The following is a 19,073-nucleotide window of genomic DNA, read 5'->3' on the forward strand; positions in this document are numbered from 1 at the left end:
TAAGGCCAGACAGGACCATCATGATCATCTAGTGTGACCTCATGTACATCGCAGGCCACAGAACCTCTCCCACCCACACACTCCTGTAAAAGGACCATAGCCTCTGGCTTAGTAACTGAAGTCCTCAAAAATTGATTTAAAGACTTAAAGTTTCAGAGAATGAATTGTTTACTCTAGTTCAAACCATCAAGGGACCCATGCCCTACATTGCAGAAGACGACGAAAATCCCCCAGAGTTTCTGTCAATCTGACCTGGGGGAAAATTCCTTCCAACCCCAAATATGGTGATCAGTTAGACCCTGAGCATGTGGGCAAGATCTACTGCCAGATAGTTGGGAAACAATTATCTGTACTAACTCGGAGCCCTCCCCATCTACTGTCCCATCTCTAGTTGTTGGAGATATTTGCTAATAGCAGTCGCAGATGGGTCATATGACATTGTAGGGAATCTCATCATACCATCCCCTCCATAAATTTATCAAGCTCAGTCTTCAAACAAGTTAGGTTTTTTGCCCATACTGCTCCCTGTGGAAGGCTGTTCCAGAACTTCACTCCTTTGATGGCTAGAAATTTTTGCCTAATTTCAATCCTAAATGTATTCATAGCCAGTTTATATCCATTTGTTCTTGTGCCAACATTGGCCCTTAACTTAAATAACTCTTCTTCTTCCCTGGTGTTCATCCCTCTGATGTATTTATAGAGAGCAATCATATCTCCCCTCTGCCTTCATTTTATTATGATAAACAAGCCAAGAGCTTTAAGTTTTCTCTCTTAAATTTCCGTTCTCCATTCCTTTGATTATCCAGATGAGATCTTACTTTGTGTGACGGTAATAACACTTCCCTATCTCTACTGGAAATATCTTGCCTGATGCATTTTCGGATTGCATTAGCCTTTTTCATGGTTTCACGACACTGTTGGCTCATAGTCGTCCTGTGATCAACCAATACAGCCAAACTAATACATCCCCACTTTATACCAAAAATTCTTGTTATTAGTCCAAAAGTGCATGACCTTGCACTTCACACTATTAAATTTCATCCCATTTCTATTACTCCAGTTTTCAAGGTCATCCAAATCATCTTGTTATTACGGCTGTTAATCGCAGTTAACTCACATGATTAACTCAAAAAATTAATTGTGATTAAAAATTTTAATTGCAATTAATCACACTTATAACAATAGAATACCAATTGAAATTTATTAAATATTTTGGATGTTTTTCTACATTTTCAGTATTGATTTCAATGACAACACAGAATACAAAATGCACAGGCTCACTTTATATTATTATTTTTTATTACAAATATATTCACTGTAAAAATGATAAATAAAAGAAATAGTATTTTTCAATTCACCTCATACAAGTACTGTAGTGCAATCTCTTTATCATGAACATGTAACTTACAAATGCAGATTTTATTATTTTTTTTTTGGTTAAATAACTGCACTTAAAAACAAAACAGTGTAAAACTTGAGTGCCTACAAGTCCACTCAGTACGACTTCTTATGCTGCCAATCGTTAAGACAAACAACTTTGTTTACATTTAAGGGAGATGCTGCTGCCTGCTTCTTATTTACAATGTCACCTGAAAGTGAGAACAGGCGTTCGCATGGGGCTTTTGTAGCCAGCGTTGCAAGATATTTACATCCCAGATATGCTAAACATTCGTATGCCCCTTCCATGCTTCGGCCACCATTCCAGAGGACATGCTTCCAGGCTGATGATGCTCGTTAAAAAAATAATGCATCCATTAAATTTGTGACTGTACTCCTTTGGGGGGAGAATTGTATGTCTCCTGCTCTGTTTTATGCACATTCTGCATATATTTAATGTTATAGCAGTCTCGGGTGATGACCCAGCACATGTTCGTTTTAAGAACACTATCACAGCAGATTTGACAAAACGCAAAGAAGGTACCAATGTGAGATTTCTAAAAATGGCTACAGCACTCGACCCGAAGTTTAAGAATCTGAAGTGCCATCCAAAATCTGAGAGGGACGAGATGTGGAGCATGCTTTTAGAAGTCTTAACAGAGCAACACTCTGATGCGGAAACTACAGAACCCAAACCACCAAAAAAGAAAATCAACTTTCTGCTGGTGGCATCTGACTTAGATGATGAAAATGAACATGCATCGGTCCACCCTGCTTTGTATCATTATCGAGCATAACTCGTCATCAGCATGGATGCATGTCCCCTGAAATGGTGGTTGAATCTTGAAAGGACATATGAATCTTTAGCGCATTGGGCCCATAAATATCTTGCAACACCAGCTACAACAGTGCCACGCGAACGCCTGTTCTCACATTCAGGTGACATTGTAAACAAGAAGCAGGCAGCATTATCTCATGCAAATTGCAACCAACCTTGATTGTCTGGGTGACTGGCTGACCAAAATGTAATACTGAGTGGACTTGTAGGCTCTAAAGTTTTACATTGTTTTATTTTTGAATGCATTTTTGTACATAATTCTACCTTTGTAAGTTCAACTTTTATGATAAAGAAATTGCACTACAGTACCTGTATGAGGTGAATTGAAAAATAAAATGTTTGTTTTTTACAGTCAAATATTTGTAATCAAAAATAAATATAAAGTGAGCTTTGTATTCTGTGTTGTAATTGAAATTAATATATTTGAAAATGTAGTAAACATCCAAAAATATTTAGAATAAATGGTATTCTATTGTTTAACAGAGCACTTAACCGTGATTAATTTTTTTAATTGCTTGACAGCACTACTTGTTATGATATTCTAGTCCTCCTCCATATTGGCAATAACTCCCAACTTTGTATCATCCACAAATTTCATTAGTACCCCAAAACTGAGGCACCCAAAATCACTTGTCAATTTTGAAAATGTAAGCCCTAGCTTTTAAGTTAATGCATATTAACAAATAGAGCTGTTCAATTATTTTCCACCTAAAGAATTTGGGGCTGAATCTTGACTTCCTTAACACAGATATTCCCACTTCTGTCAACGGGATGTGCCTGAATAAGAACTAAATCAGAACTGAGCAAAGATTTCGGCATGTGGCCCTTTGATATGGTCTGTCAGTTCCTATACAGGTATTCCAACCTTTACTCAGTATCTTCCTATCACAAAATACTTGGTCACAGTAAGTATAGCTCAAATTTTTCCACTTTATCCCATATAACAAATCACAGAAGGAAAAGACCTATTAGGTCACCTAATCTATCTCCAGTCAATGTGAGTTTGTTTCCAATTTTGTACATTTACTAGAGCTCTGTCCAGTCTAATTTTAGATGTTCTAAATGACAGTGCTTCTGGCACTTGCCTTAGGATGATAGTAGAAGATCCCACTGCTGTGTGATGTGAAGCATCACATTGCAAATGCCTTAATAGACCAAGGAAACTTGGTCAGAATTTTAGCATGTCAGGTATCATCAAGAAGCTTTTATTCAAGATGGCATGATTTGTTATAAGCAAAATAAAGTAACAGCCATATTGGAAAGAATACTACATTGTGCAGCTTCCAGTACAGGCTCACACAAGTTGTGGAAATATAAAAACTCTCTTGTAATTTTTTTGGGTGGAGGGGTACACAAGGAAAGAGGACAAGATACATGCTAGTTCTGGGCAAGATGCAGCTCCCGTTGATTTCACTGGGAGTTGGATCAGGCCCTTTCCCCTTCATATCTTATATTATGTAATACTCAGGAGGCCGTATGGGTTATGAATGGAATCAAGAGAACCAGGTTCTAATCCTGGCTTTGCTATTGAGCCCCAGGGTGGCCTCAGACAAGTCATGGAGCCAACATTTTTAAACCTGGTTGCCCAAAATTAGGCTCCTAAATAAAAGCAGCTTGATTTTTAACAGTGCTGAGCACTCGCAGCTCCCCTTTGAGTCAATGGGATATTTGGATACTAGAATCTCATAGGATCAGGCCACTTTTATTGAGGACCCTGAATATGGATTTAGGCACCCACATTGAGAAATGTTGGTAACTAACTCTAACTCAGATCCCTCATCTGTAAAAGAGGGCTAACAATATAGTAAATCCCTTACCTACCCCACAGTGGTGTTTTGAGAATTATTCAGGTGTGCAAAGCACTTCGAATATGTGAAGGGTATAGCTTCGGTCCTTGGATTTCCTTTCCCCATCAGAAGAAACAATATTACACTCTGACCTTGGCATCTCTTTTTTTATTTGGTCAGATGGGCCATGATCTAGCAAGCCTTAAAGTATGAGCTGAACTTTAATCAGAGTTCAATGGAACTACTCATGTGCTTAAGATTCAGCATACACTCACTACATGCAGTACCTAACAACATTCATTATTTCAGTCTTTACACCCACCACTCCTAAGAACCCAATCTTGCAACTGGATCTGTGTAGACAGATCACTGAACCCACGCAGAATCCCTTTGAAGTCTACAGGGCTATGTGCAGCTTGAGTAGATGCAATTGCAGAATCAGAGCCTAATTTGTATGCCAACTGATTTTTGTTATACACCCAGTGTTTTTTAGTTTAGATGGTTACCAAGCATTTTAACAGGCTGTTTTCTTAAGGAGAAACATTGTACTTACCATCCAACAGGCCTGCTTCATAACAAGTTACTGAGAGCTACAGGCAAAGTGGCAACATGTATGATACAGTCAAAGTGGAAGTATTTTTCTTCAAATGTTTTTTCAGTAATTACCATATTTTTTCACAAGAATACATACCCAAGTCTGCTTCAATGTCTACATTAAAAACAAACACATTTCTCTCTTAAAGGGACATTGCCGAGTTTAAAATAATAGGCCAAATCCCAGGCCTTATGGGGTAACGTGACTCCCTTCACTCTGTCCATTTAAATGTCACTCATTTTCATTGACTCCCTTCAAACTCATCACTAGTGCCCAGGTGGGATGGAATGATGCACTCAGCTGCCAGTGTTTTTGTTAATTTTTTTCACTATGGAATTATTACTTTTCTAAAAACTCAGTCTTGATAGTGTGTTTGAGACGCCAGATTTATTCCATACTATGCAGTACAGGCTACCATGGAAAGATAAAGCTGTGGTTACTTTAAAGCAACTCCATTTTTTACATGCTAGTAAGCCTACATCTAAATCAATGCCAGCCAAAAACCAAATTTACTCTAGTATTTCTTAAACCGACGCAGGGTGTCTATTCTCTCCTTGATATGAACATAATTCCCAATAGCATTAATGAAGCTAGGCTTGTGCATCTAGGGGAGAACAGACCCTTTAGTGTGTACTGATGCAATGACATTTATTTGCCCATTATATATTCCTGGGGAAATATTTGAAGTAGTCTGTACAATTGCAGATTGTATTCACAGCAGACACATGGTAGCTTAAGTTATATTTTAGTGGTGTTACCTTTGTTCCTCAGGTGCTGTGTGGGCACAATACTAATGAATTTCATACTGAGCAGCCTAGATATTTTGTAATTCTGTATTAAATTCACTCAGAGGGCCTGACTCACCCTCATTTATATCATTGCTACTTTCAGTGGAAGGTCAGTAATGCAACGTTCAGTGGCCAGTTGACAACATTGGTACGTTAGCGAATTTGCACAAAAACACCAACACTTAACAGGAGCGCCACATGAAGGTTGTGGTCTTGCAAACACCGGGTTTTGATTTATGTCAGAAAGACTGATGCAGGTTGCATCGCATCAGGACATCTCATGGGAGATGTGGACAAACCCTCTTTAAATGAAAAAAAAAGCAAACACTTGTATGCGACTGTGGTTACCAGGCACAAACGATGGAGCACATCATATCTGAGTGTCCCCTTCGCTCTTTTGCCGAGGGTCTGAAGGACATTCATCAGTTCACTGCCGTGGCAATGTGCTGGCTATCAAATCTAGATATACATTTGTAATCATTGCTACCTACGCAAGCCATACGAAAAAAGACCCTCATTTATACAGGTGTAAATCTTGAGTAACTCCTCTGACGTCTACAGAGTTACACTGCAGTAAACTGTTGCTAGAAGAGAAACTGTTCCACAGAATGGAAAAAAAATTGCACTGCTCCTTACTAGCAAGTGCTAAATTTGCCCCTACTTTTCATTGACTAACTATTGCTGCTCTTGATGCAATGGCTTCAATATATAGGGAATTTATTCCAATAAATACCTTATACACAGTGTGTAAAACTCTGTAGACGTTTTTTGTTTGTTTTCCATTTTACAAAGTAAAGTAGGAATGAAAAACAAAATGTTGAAATTGGGTAAACACTGAAATTTAATTCATGTGATTTTGAAATTATGGTCGGTACAATAAACTCCTTTGTATGGAAGAAAATGAAGTTAACATGATTTTTAGTAGTGCCAAAAAGCTTTATATTTTGTAATAGGGAAATATTAGTGTGCTTATAGTCAGGAATTGTGTATGTGTGTGTTTGAGAGAGATAGAGAGAGACACACACACAAAGGGGAATAATATTATGAACGAGTATAATAGCTTCAGAGGTCGAAGTGTACAAAAACAATTAAATGCTGTTTGTTTCTCTGGCCTGAAGGACACAGTAAGCCTAGAAAATTGCTTTACAACTTAATGGTATACAAAAAGGTTTTCAAGAATTGGGGGTCTATTAACAAATGAAATGTAATCTTGCTGGTAAATATCTCAAACATTTCATTTCTCAAGCAAAATTTGCACATTCAGACACTTGTATGTATTCTATACTATTTCCCACAATAGGACCTAGCTAAAATCTAGGAAATAAAATTATTTGGTCCATGCAACATACTGACACATTTAGAAACTAATCCTGTGTTTTCAAGAGAAAACAAACTATTCAAGAAAAAAACAGTGAAAAAGTGGAAAGTACAGGTATAAAAACAGAGTACGCGAGGACACAGCAAAATCAAAGTTCCTCCGTTTTAAAACATTCCCTGTATGGTTTGGGAGTACACTGCAACAAAACAGGTCACTTGTGAGCTGGTATTCATCGAGTCCAAAGCCAGAAGGGACCATTGTGATCATTTAGTCTGAGCTCTTGTATAACAAAGGCTATAAAAATTCCCCAAAATAATTCCAGTTTGAACTAGAGCAAATCTTTTAGAAAAACAACCAGTCTTGATTTACAAATGACCAGTGATGAAGAATCTGCCATTAAGCTACCATAGGAAGTAATACCTGCCAGGTAAATTCCCTACAAACTGTGAAAACCACTAAAAAGGTGTTTGTTCTTAGTTGATAGACTTCATTCATATAGCAAATATAGGTGCATATCCTGAAAACCCTAATGAATGGGACCTCTCATGTGAGTAGGGTTGGCAGGGATGGGCCCTTGATTTCTCAATCAGCAGCCTGGGTGAAAACAAGTAAATAAAGGGATCAATTCTGTGACTCTTACTCATTAGTAATTTTCACTCATGCCGGCATTTCATGGCATGAGTACGAATTAATTGTATAAATCAGGATTGGCCTCCAAAATCCCTAGGTGGTCTGTGGACAGGTTGCTAAATTTGGAATTAGACTGCTATTTTGGTTCCAGCTAGTTCAAACTCTTCTGACTTATAAATGGCAGTATTGCTGCTTAAAGGAATCCTCAGAATCAGTAATATAGTATGAGAATGTCATCTGAAGGATAGCACAGTAAATGTGCACCCATGTAGCATGCTCCATCCAGAAATGCTTCTTATTTACTCCTACTGTTCATGAAAAGATTCTCTTTAGTGTACTATAAAAAGGAACCTGAGTAAATTTTGCCATTGCAAAGTTGGCTTCAACATACTCTCTCCTTAGATTTTGCTAGTACTGCAATGGAATTTTTACTTTGGGTTTTACTTTGGAATTTTTACTTTACTAGATTTCACTGCAGTGATGTTGATTTTTTTGGCTTCTAATATGTATTGGAGGAAATAGAGGGAAAATAATGGTTGGTTGTCCCAGGAACTTAATTGTAACTGCTGTGCATCTGTCATTAACATGACAGGTTGATGTGAAGGATATTTAACAAACGATGCAGCTCAGTATGACATGAATGACAAGATGCAATGTTTTGCTCTACGCACAGCTGTCGATAAAGGTCCCAATATACACCATTATATTCATAACCAGAATTTGGGTGAGTCCTCTACTGGATGGAGTTAAGGAATTGTTGCAATAGATCAAAAAAGCAGGCACATTTTCCCTAGAAACCTAAAAGAGATGAGAAAAAGAAAAGGCACAGGTTCCCAGAAGGTTTTATGCCATACTGAATTTTGCAAGCCTACTTTTGGAGGCTATTTACAATGGCCTTATGCTGTTCCCTGAAGACACTCCACAATGTGGATTAATATGTAACATCTGATATTTTTACCCATTTTATAGGTGAATTGAAGACAGAGTCAAATATTAATGTCAGTCACAGCAATGTAAAAGCAGCGTAACTTCATGACTTCAATGAAGCTATACTGGATTTCCACCACTGTAAATGAGATCAGACTATGACCACAGATTGCATTTTAAGTACTATTTTAAGTGAAACTTCCATCCTGATCTCTCTAAAATAACATAGAGCACCTCCAGCAGCTGTAGGCCTGTGACCTGATCAATCCCCCACCTCCATATTAAATCAGCCAAGTGTGAAACTCAGGCCTTGGCTACACTGGCGCTGTACAGCGCTGCAACTTGCTGCGCTCAGGGGTGTGAAAACGCCCCCCCCCCCGAGCGCAGCGCTGTAAAGCGCCAGTGTAATCAGCGCCTGCAGTGCTGCACGCTCGCTCGCAGCGCTACAAGCTACTCCTCTCGGAGAGGTGCCGTGGCAGCGCTCTGAATTCACAAGTGTAGTCAAGGCCTCAGGGAGTTCACCATTAAAATTGAAAAAAAAAAGGAATGTTTTGCTGCTGCTAACGCAACCCCACCTCAGGAATGTCCCTAACGAGAGTTATAACCACCAAGGTTGTAAAGTAGAGACACCCAGGTGCTGGGAAATTGGGACAGATACAGAAAGAGACTCAATAAATGATAAAATAAGCTCTAACCAGAGTTTTTATGCTGATCATCTGCATAAACAGAGAGGGTCACAACTAAGTTACAATGTAGGCATGAAAGATAACATGTAAAAACTTGGGCAGGAATGAGGACACATAGGTGCTGGTGTGTAATTGGTTAAAATTTCTGTTATTTAGGAGTGTGGGATAATGTGATAGGTTTAGTAAATTTGAAGGATGTAGCTCATTTTACCTATATGATGTAAATGAAAAACAATGTTCTTTGGGAACCATTTCCGGATTGCAGTTCAACATCAAGCTACTGGAACTCTGACCCCTCTGCGCGACCGTGACGTGCAGAGGCATCGCCGGGAACCCCCAGATGAGTGGATCCTGACTGGCCATCGGGCAAAATTTGTCTGTATATTGGGAGTGGTGAGCATAAGAGATTTGCTTGGTATATGTATTCTGTGTCGCTAATAAATAGATGTTTAGAGCACAGCTGTTTAAGGCTCTTTCACTGGGAAAACATTCTGCAGACCCGGAAAGCCCTGAGCCCAGAGGGAAATGGCGGGTATTTAAGTTCCCCAGGTTTCTTCCTGAGCCCCATGGGTAAGGATAGGTGCTTTACACCCTGAGCCCTTGGAAGGGAAAGAGTTTGGGTGTCTAAATTGACTGGGTCACGCCTTGCCCCCTTGGTAGGGCATAGGCAGGGTGCCCTAGATTTTTGCGGGTAACACAGCTGGTTCTCCTTACCATACACCACATCACCAGCCAACATATTGGCTGTAATCTGAATATTACAGTTTATTGGTGATTTACAAAAACAATGAGAAGAAATCCAAATGAAACCCAGGCTTGTCGGACGCACCATGTTATAAGTCCCTATTCTAAGGCCAGATTTCTAAACCAGCGTGTATATGACATCTGAAATCCAACAAAATTAATTCTTAAATTAGTGTAAAGCCTATTTTGGGATTCAAAGATCAAGCAAGTGTGTCCTTAAATTAGTTTAACTGTAGATCAATCTGCCAGAGGTCTGAGTAGGGCTATGCAGCTAAGGAACAAGTGAAACCAACACAGATAATCCTTTGGGAGGGTAAAGGAGGGAGAGAGAGGAAGCTAACCATAGCAGTTCAGAACACTGTACAACTGCTCATATGATGGAGATTTCAGAGAGTGCTCCTAGTACAAGGTCACAGGAGGAGGAGGACTTTACATAATCTCACAGACGGCCACACAACTTGGCGCAGTTTTCACCGATGAAATCATACCCCAAGCAGCCCAGGGAGCAGTTGTGGCAGATGCACCAAAGCGCATCCTGGGGGAGAAGGGAGGCAGAGCGGGGCCTCATGAAGTACAGTAATTCAATTGCTAAGCCGCTCTGCGGCGGGAGCGAGAAAGAGGAGCCTGCAGCGCAGGTCCCGGCAGCAGAGGCGGCTGCCATCCGAGCCTGGGCTCTACCTGCTAAATAATGCAGCTGCGGCTGCAAAGCAGGGCTGGAGTCAGGAATCCAGTGACCCCTGTGCGCGCGCCTCCTCCTTCCCCGGGGATGCGGTACCTGCTGCAGCGCCCGATCCACCGGCCCTGGGGGGGGGGGGGGAGGGACCAACCGCACAGCCCCCCCAGCCCCCTCCCCCGTACTCCCCAATTCCTCGCAGCGCACTGGATACTGCAGATCAGCTGGGGGTGCAGGGGGGCGCACAAGTCAGGCGAGGTGTGTGTGTGTGTGGGGGGGGGTCTGACTCCTTCCCTCGGTAGCTGTCCGCTTTCAAAGCAATGGCACCAGCCAGGATCCCCACAACTTCCCTGAGGCAAAGCAAGCCAAGGACCCCCCGCCCCATGATCACTGGGTCCGACCATCCCGGAGAGCTGCGCCCTCCAGGGATTGCCTCTGAGCACTGCATCACCCCCACCCCCAGCGCTCCACACCAGAGCTCCAGCTTCCAGGGTCCCCCGGTGTCCCCCACTCGTGTGGGGCTGCAGGAGCCCGCCCCCCGCAGAGCCTCTCCCCTCCCCACTCTCCTCTGCTCCAACTTCCTTCCCCGCACCGGCGGAGCGGGCCCCGGGGAGACACGAGACATTCCACTTCTTCCTACACTGGGCTCGCCAAGCCCGCTCCTGTACCTGGGTGGCTTTGTGGAACTGCTTCTTCAGCCCGGCCACAGACATGGTAGGATGCTGCAAGGAAGCGCCCCGGGCCCAGGAATGCTGCTGCTGCTGCTGCTGCTAAGAGGATGGGAGCGACTCGAGGACCAGATGGCTGATTGCAGCTGAAAGGGGGATTTCGCTCGCTCGCTGCTCTCAGATCCTCTTTAACCCAGCGAACAGGTTATCAGATGCCAGTCTTTGGTGCAGAAACCCTGACGTCAAAGAGAGGGAATCCAGCCTCTTAAAGAGAAAGCTGTCATCCCAGTCCTCCTTTCCTTCTCCAATCCTCAAGCTCCGCTTCCCCGTTTGTTCTTCACAATATGACACGAGCAGCCCCTGATTTCTCTGTTGTAGAATTGTTTAAATTAGAGCATGGAATTAAAAATAAAAAACTAACAGACTGAGATCTTTATTTATAATGCATGTATAGAGAGAGATTTCCAAATCCTGAGCCCCCTACTTTGGAGCTCTGCCCCCATGTCTATGTGGCAGGGCTCAAGACCTCATTGGGTCAGTTTCTTGCAGCGCTTTTTCTATAACTGTTCATGTGCCGGAGGCAGAATTCAGATGTTGTTAGAATGAGGCCATACTTTTCAGACCCCTGAACTCCTAAGATGACAAATGAAAGTGACCTATTTTTCCTAGGGGCTCAGCATCTTTGGCCTCCACTCAGCACTCAAGTGAATAGGAGTAGCTCTGAAAATCTGGCCACTTTAGGACACAATCCCTCAAATGCTTATGTGAATGTTTAACTTTCTGCTCATGTGCATAAAACTGAGTACGTGTGTAAGAGCTTGCAGGGTGGGGAAAGGCTGTAGTGCTTCCCTAGGAGAAGGGAGGCATGTTTGGGGACGGCTGTAGAGATGAGTTGACTAAAGTTCTCCAGGGAGGGGGGAATGAGAAGCGTGGCAAACCCAGAGGAATGGGGAAGGCTAGGAGGTATGGAAACGGCTCAGGGAATGGACCTTGGCTGCTGCGTAGAGGGCGGGTTCCCCTGGCAGCCACTGCGGGAGTGGCACCATGAGGCAGTGAAAGAGAAGCCTGCCTGAGACTGCTGGAGAGCAGGAACCTTGATGGACTCCCCCTGGAAGGGGAAACCACAATGACGACCTGGCCGGAGGACCGAAGCACAAAGAGCACAGTTGCTACTCCTGAGAGTGAGAGAGAGGCTGCAGAAGACAAACTGATGGGGTGTAACCACTAGAAGTGGCAGTGGCCTTGACTGAGCTAATCCCTGGAGTTGTCCAGCAGTGAGTAGAGCAACCATCACATATGGGTAATATTTAAGGAGCAATGCATTTATATTGAAAGTAGGCTTTATGGACTTGGGGTATGTCTACACTGGCAGAGTTACAGCGCCACTCAGAGAGCGCTGAAGGGAAACTGCTGTTGTGTGTTCACACTGTAGGCTGTCTGCGCAATAGCATGTTCACACTTGCAGCGGTATTCGAAGCAGTGCACTCTGGGCAGCTATCCCACAGAGCATCTCTTCCTCTTCTGCCGCTAAGAGTTGTGGGAAGGTGGAGGAGGTCATGGGGCATCCTGGGTCCTGTCCCAATGCCCTGTGATTCATTGCTTTGCATCCCAGCAATCCTTGTGCTTCCATGCGCATCTTTCAGCAGTTTGTGTACTGCACGCTCTGCCTCTTCGGTCTACAGGAATGGATCCCACACTGTTGACCAATATGCTGCTTGCTCTAACATGTCACGAGTGGCAGTGGAGTTATTCCTTAAACTATAAAGGCAAGAGGAGTGCGACATTGATCTCACCACGTGTACTAGCTACGACTCAAAATTGCTTGTGGCATTCACGGAGGTGCTGATCTCAGTGGAACGCCGCTTTTGGGCTCAGGAAATAAGCACTGAGTGGTGGGATCACATCGTCATGCACGTCTGGGATGACGAGCAGTGGCTGCAGAACTTTTGGATGAGGAAAGCCACATTCATGGGACTGTGTGATGAGCTTGCCCCAGCCCTGTGGCACAAGGACACGAAAATGAGAGCTGTCCTGTCACTGGAGAAACGTGTGGCAATTGCACTGTGGAAGCTGGCTACTCTAGACTGCTACCAATCAGTCGCTAACCAGTTCGGAGTGGGAAAGTCTACCATTGGACTTGTGTTGACAGAAGTGTGCAGGGCCATTAATCACATCCTGCTGCGAAAGACCATGACTCTGGGCAACGCGCATGACATTGTGGATGGCTTTGCACAAATGGGCTTCCCTAACTGTGGAAGGGCAATAGATGGCACGCACATTCCAATTCTGGCCCCAGACCACCTAGCCAATGAGCACAAAATCGGAAGGGGTATTTCTCAATGGTTCTCCAGGTGCTTGTGGATCACCTTGGGCATTTCACAGACATTAACGCAGGCTGGTCCGGAAAGGTGCATGACTTACGCATCTTTTGGAACACAGGCCTGTTCAGGAAGCTGCAAGCAGGGACTTTCTTCCCAGAGAGAAGATCACAGCCCGGGAAGTCGAAATGCCCATTGTGATCCTGGGAGATCCTGCCTACCCCTTAATGCTGTGGCTTATGAAGCCATACACGGGGAATCTAGACAGCAGCAAGGAGCAGTTCAACAACAGGCTGAGCAAGTGGAGAATGACTGTTGAGTGTGCTTTTAAAGACCCGCTGGCGCTGCCTCTACAGGAAGCTGGACCTGGTCGATGACAATATTCCTATGCTTATAGCCGCGTGCTGTATGCGCCATAATATTTGTGAAGGGAAGGGTGAAAGCTTCACTCAGGGCTGGACCGCTGAGGCTCAGTGCCTGGAGGCTGAATTTGAACAGCCAGAGACCAGGGCTATTAGAAGGGCACAGCACAGAGGCATAAGGATCAGGGATGCCTTGAGGCAGCAATTTGAAGCTGAAAGCCACTAATATTTGTTGCTATGCTTGGGAGTGCAGTGCTTGTAATGCTAGGAGGTGATTGTGATTGGTGCAGATGATGCACTATGAAGGTTTAAGAAAATAGCCTGTTGCTTTGCAGGGCTCTGTTTGCTTTCAAACCAACACAATTCTTTTATTAAAAAACAACCACCGGAGGAGAGAGACAAACAAAAAAACACATCAGCACTGAGGGGGATGTGGGAAGGGAAGGTCCCAGGAAGAGGTGGGGTCCCAGGATAGTTAAAGATTTGTCTATGTCCTAGTATCATATCCAACCTTCTCCGTTGGAGTACAGTGCAGTGGGTACTGTACTTCAGCAGGGCTAAATTGCAGAGGGACGGGTGTTAAGTGCAGTGGGAATCCGCAGGGCTGGACTGTGATGGGCAGGAGTGGAATGCAGCAGGTACAGACTCGAGCCAGGAGGTTGATAAGAGTGTGTTGGTGGTGTCTTAGGGGGAGCATGGGAAAGAGTTTTGCAACAGCAGCTGCAGGGGAGGACGGGTGCGGAACTGCTCAGTTTGCAGTGCTAGTAGTGCCTGGAGCATGTCCACTTGGCGCATGATAACATTTAAGAGCCGCTCCATTGCTTCGTTCTGGAGTGCTGCATTCTCCTTTCGGTCCCTCTTCTCACTGTCCCGCCACTCCTTCAATTCTTGTTTTTCGGCCATGGAGTGCATCATAACATCACACAGAAAGTCCTCCTTAGTTCTTCATGGGCACTTTCTAATTCTGTGCAGCCGTTCAGCTGGTGATAAAGAGGGAGGCTGAGGTCCCAAGGTCATCTCTTTGAAGCCAAAATGCAACATTTTACAGAAGCAATATTGTTTGCAACACAAAGACCATTGATTCAGTGATTTAAAACACAGCCACTATTCACATACCTGTCACTAACTGGCTGACCCCAGGCAAGCATACATGAGCCACAAGACCCCCAAAATTGTGAGTAACTGCAGAGGCAGGGGAAATCAGCGTTCCTGGACCCTACTGTATACTGGGCATGTGGCTCTTGGGAAGAGCCAGCAGTGTAGGGGCAGCCTTATAATCATTCCTGTCGCCACATTTTCCACAGGCTGTGTTCATTATGGAAGATATCTCACTGCTGAGGGTAAGCAGGGAATCAAGGAAGGGTCTTCTCCAAGACCGCGGCTTCCACCCTGGCCCTTATGCAGCTCGCCTGTGTGCAGCAATGGACCCCGCCCATTGACTAGCTAGCCTCCCCCAGGGCAGAGAAGAGTTCCTGGCTGCATGCATATCTGATCTCTGAGTTGTCCTCTGCCTCTGGGTCCCCCTCCACATCCTCGTCCAAGATTTCCTCCTCCAGGCTCAGACCGCTCTTTGCAGAACCGACAGCTCATAGGCGCAGCACCGGAGCAGCAGTTTGTCTCCTGCACCTTGTGGTAGGCGTTCCGCAGCTCCTTCACCTTGACCCTGCACTGCAGTGTGTCCCGGTCATGGCCCCTTTCTATCATGCATCTAGAAATCTGTCCGTAGGTATCATAATCCCTACAGCTGGAGCACAGCTGGGACTGGACAGCCCCCTCTGCTCAAATGCTAATGAGGTCAAGCAGCTTGGCATTGCTCCAAGTGGGGGGATAGCCTGGTGCGTGGAGCAGGCATGGTCACCTGAAAAGTTGCGCTGAGACCACTGCATGCATCACTGAGCAAACAGGAAGGGGACTTTCAAAATTCCCAAGGAATTTACGGGGTGGGGATGATGGTTGGCCACCTGAGGGCAGGGCAGTAGAGTTCAAATTGATGACCGGAGAGGTGAGAACAGGTATTGTGGGACACCTCCCGGAGGCCAATTGCAGCACTGTAATTTACCAGAATGTCTACACTGGCACCGCGGCGCTGTACACCTCTCGTCAGGGTGCTTTTTTTACAGCGCTACAACTGTGCAGTTTCTGCGCACTAAGTGGATTGGCAGTGTGTACACCTCAGGAGTTACAATGCAGAAAGCTGCTTTACTGTGCAGAAACTTGCCAGTGTAGACAAGGACTTGTCTAAACTGCCACTTACAGCGCTGAAACTTTCTTCACTCGGGGATTTGAAAAAACACCCCCCTGAAAGTTTCAGTGCTGTAAAGTGGCAGCGTAGACAGTGCTACAGTGCTGGGAGCTGCACTCCCGGCACTGGTAGCTATTCCCCTCACACTGGTGGTTTTATTACAGCGCTGGGAGAGCTCTCTCCCAGCACTGGAACCACGACTACACGGCCACGTTAAAGCGCTTTAACATCAGCTGTGTAGACCTCAGAGATGGCCAATCCAAGCAAGAGGTAGTTATCACGCCTCCCTAATCAGCTGGTGAGGTAATCCAAGGCTCAGTTAACCAGCATTGCTCCCTTCCAAAACTATCAGTGGAAAAACCATCAGAGGAACCAATCAATCAATCAAACCACTTAGAAATGAAAAAGGAACATTAAGATAGAGATTCACCCTGGTTGTGACTAGGAACAAGAGACATTCTTGATCCATTCACTGAGAAAAACCCTTTGCAGAAGGGGTACTTTCATGAATGGTTTGGATGATGTTTACTGAGAACCCAGTCAGCGCTGCAATCAGGGCCGGCTCTGGCTTTTTTGCCGCCCCAGGCAAAAAAGCCGCCGGCCGCCCCCGCACAGCAGGGGAGGGCGGCCGGAGCGCCGGGGGGAGGGCGGCGAGCCCGGGCCGGGGCTCCACTCTCCCCGGCGGCCAGAGCGCCGGGGGGAGGGCGGCGAGCCCCGGTCGGGGCTCCGCTCTCCCCGGCGGCCAGAGCCAGAGCACCACACCGCGCCGCCCCCCTCCAGGTGCTGCCCCAAGCACAAGCTTGGTGGGCTGGTGCCTGGAGCCGGCCCTGTCTGCAATAGACTAAACCAATGGTTCCCAAATTTGTTCCGCCGCTTGTGCAGGGAAAGCCCCTGGCGGGCCAGGCCGGGTTGTTTACCTGCCGCGTCCGCAGGTTCGGCCGATCGCGGCTTCCAGTGGCTACGGCTCGCTGCTCCAGGCCAATGGGAGCTGCTGGAAGCTAACACCCAGGTACCACAAGAAAGATTCCCTCTCACTGGAGGCCAGGGTTAACAAGGTGACTCTCAGTTTTGGGTAAGCTGAGACCCATCATCCTCCAAACACTTTCCCTATTTTTTTTCCTGTCTCATCATCAAGATATTTGATCAGAAGTCTCTGGAGGAGGATGAAAGGTAAAAGGAGCGGCTTACAAAAAAAAAAAAGTGGGAGGAACAATTTGAGCTTTCTTCAGATAAGAGCTTTGAATAGAAATTGTTTTCCATTTTTTTAAGTAAATCTCAGTTAAATGGAAAGAAACATTATTTCTGAACTTTAAAACTGCACTGGATAAAGCACTAAAGAACATATCCTTGGAAGCTATGCTGAACTGTCAGGGAAATGAATTAGATAACTTAACACATTTTCCACATTTTGCCTCTATGATTAACTGGTTACCATATTCTGCCATTGGATTTTTTTTTTACATATGATTAAAAGAAATCATATTTAATTTATTTTTAAATGAATATGTATACAGATAAACAAACAAGCTAAAATATTAGAATCCGAAACGCCACTCCTTTCATATTTCTCTAAGAGATGATGATTGGTGGAGAAGAAACTTTTGCCCTGAGAGGAAGTTACTGGAATTTCCCATTGATCATAAGAGGTTTTGTTCAGGACTATACAAGAGTAGTAAAACAAATACTGTATGTTACCTACATTTCAGTTCAGTAAGTCCTCATCAGAGATAACAGTACAATTTCAACCTTCAGTGATTGATTCAGAATTGTAGCCAATCAGAAGTTCAAACATTGTTAAATCATTATTATATATTATTGCCCCCTCTCTGCCCTGCCTTCTGGGAATGCTGGATCCCTGCTATAGCTAGGGGCTATGCTGGGAAACTGTTTTTAGGCAATAGGTAATGCTAATTAGAAAAAGGATTTATCTAATATGAAAGTATAAAGCCTGAAATTGTGTCTTTATGTTTATTTTCTGTGTCGCTTGTATATGTCTGCTTTCTCCCCTACTATTTTATCTTTAGATATGTGATTTTTCTAGTAAATAACTTTTTGTTTATTTTTATGCCAAATAGGTCTCTGGTGTACAAATTGTGTGGAGTGCATATGCTAAAGTGAGCTGGTAACTGGGGGGCTGGTTTCATGACTTTTGGGGTAATGAACCAGCGGGGAACAGTCAGAGTGCCTGATAATTAAGAACTTGTGCAGGGTGGATTTGGGGAGACCCGGGATTGGAAGGGCTGTTCATAGAATCATAGAAGATTAGGGTTGGAAGAGACCTCAGGAGGTCATCTAGTCTAACCCCCTGCTCAAAGCAGGACCAACTCCAACTAAATCATCCCAGCCAGGGCTTTGTCAAGCCGGGCCTTAAAAACCTCCAAGGATGGAGATTCCATCACCTCCCTGGGTAACCCATTCCAGTGCTTCACCAACGTCCTAGTGAAAAAGTTTTTCATAGTATCCAACCTTGACCTCCCCCTGCACTGCAACTTGAGACATTGCTTCCTGTTCGGTCATCTGCCACCACTGAGAACAGTCTAGCTCCATCCTCTTTGGAACCCCTCTTCAGGTAATTGAAGGCTGCTATCAAATCCCCTTTCACTCTTCTCTTCTGCAGACTGTTGGTGTCACCCTAGGAGGAGTAAGTAGACTGGTGAGAACCAGGGTCAGACCATATACTTGTGGGCAGGCTACTGGTGTCAGGGAATTGAGTCATAACTGCAAAGCACAAAGGCCACAAAGTTACAGGGCAGGCAGTGACAGAACCCGTTACTGGTCTGTGTGGACTCGCAGAACACCACACATGAGCGTACATGCACCTATCTGGACACTTAATAAAAGAACCCTTCCATTTATAATAATATCTAGTCTTATCAGTAGGTCTCATGTTTTATCTCTTTCATTAGTAGATAAATTAAATTAAATTAATGGAGAAATCCCATCTCCTAGAACTAGAAGAGACCTTGAAAGGTCATCGAGTCCAGCCCCCTGCCTTCACTAGCAGGACCAAGTACTGATTTTTCCCCAGATCCCTAAATGGCCCCCTCAAGGACTGAACTCACAACACTGGGTTTAGCGGGCCAATGCTCAAACCACTGAGCTATCCCTCCCCCCCGGCTC

The 19,073-nt window shown here is 44.5% G+C and overlaps 1 protein-coding gene across 3 annotated transcripts in view; it reads right to left on the minus strand.

Moving 5' to 3' along the window:
• The window catches only part of SH3GL2 (SH3 domain containing GRB2 like 2, endophilin A1), a 180,427-nt gene that overhangs the window by 140,319 nt on the left and 21,035 nt on the right, over positions 1-19,073 (minus strand). The window contains exon 1 of one of the 3 annotated variants that reach the window (XR_010588653.1): positions 11,032-11,358. The exons of 1 other annotated variant lie outside the window; for it this stretch is intronic. Coding sequence is in view for 1 of the 2 variants with exons in the window: in XM_042850539.2 (XP_042706473.1) it covers positions 11,032-11,076 (45 nt within the window). In the remaining variant the exon portion in view is untranslated. Of the gene's footprint in view, positions 1-11,031; positions 11,398-19,073 lie in introns of those variants that run through there. One more of the 3 variants, XM_042850539.2, reaches the window with a different exon arrangement.

The sequence above is a fragment of the Chrysemys picta genome, chromosome 6, assembly GCF_011386835.1.
Source record: "Chrysemys picta bellii isolate R12L10 chromosome 6, ASM1138683v2, whole genome shotgun sequence".
NCBI lineage: Eukaryota > Metazoa > Chordata > Testudines > Emydidae > Chrysemys > Chrysemys picta.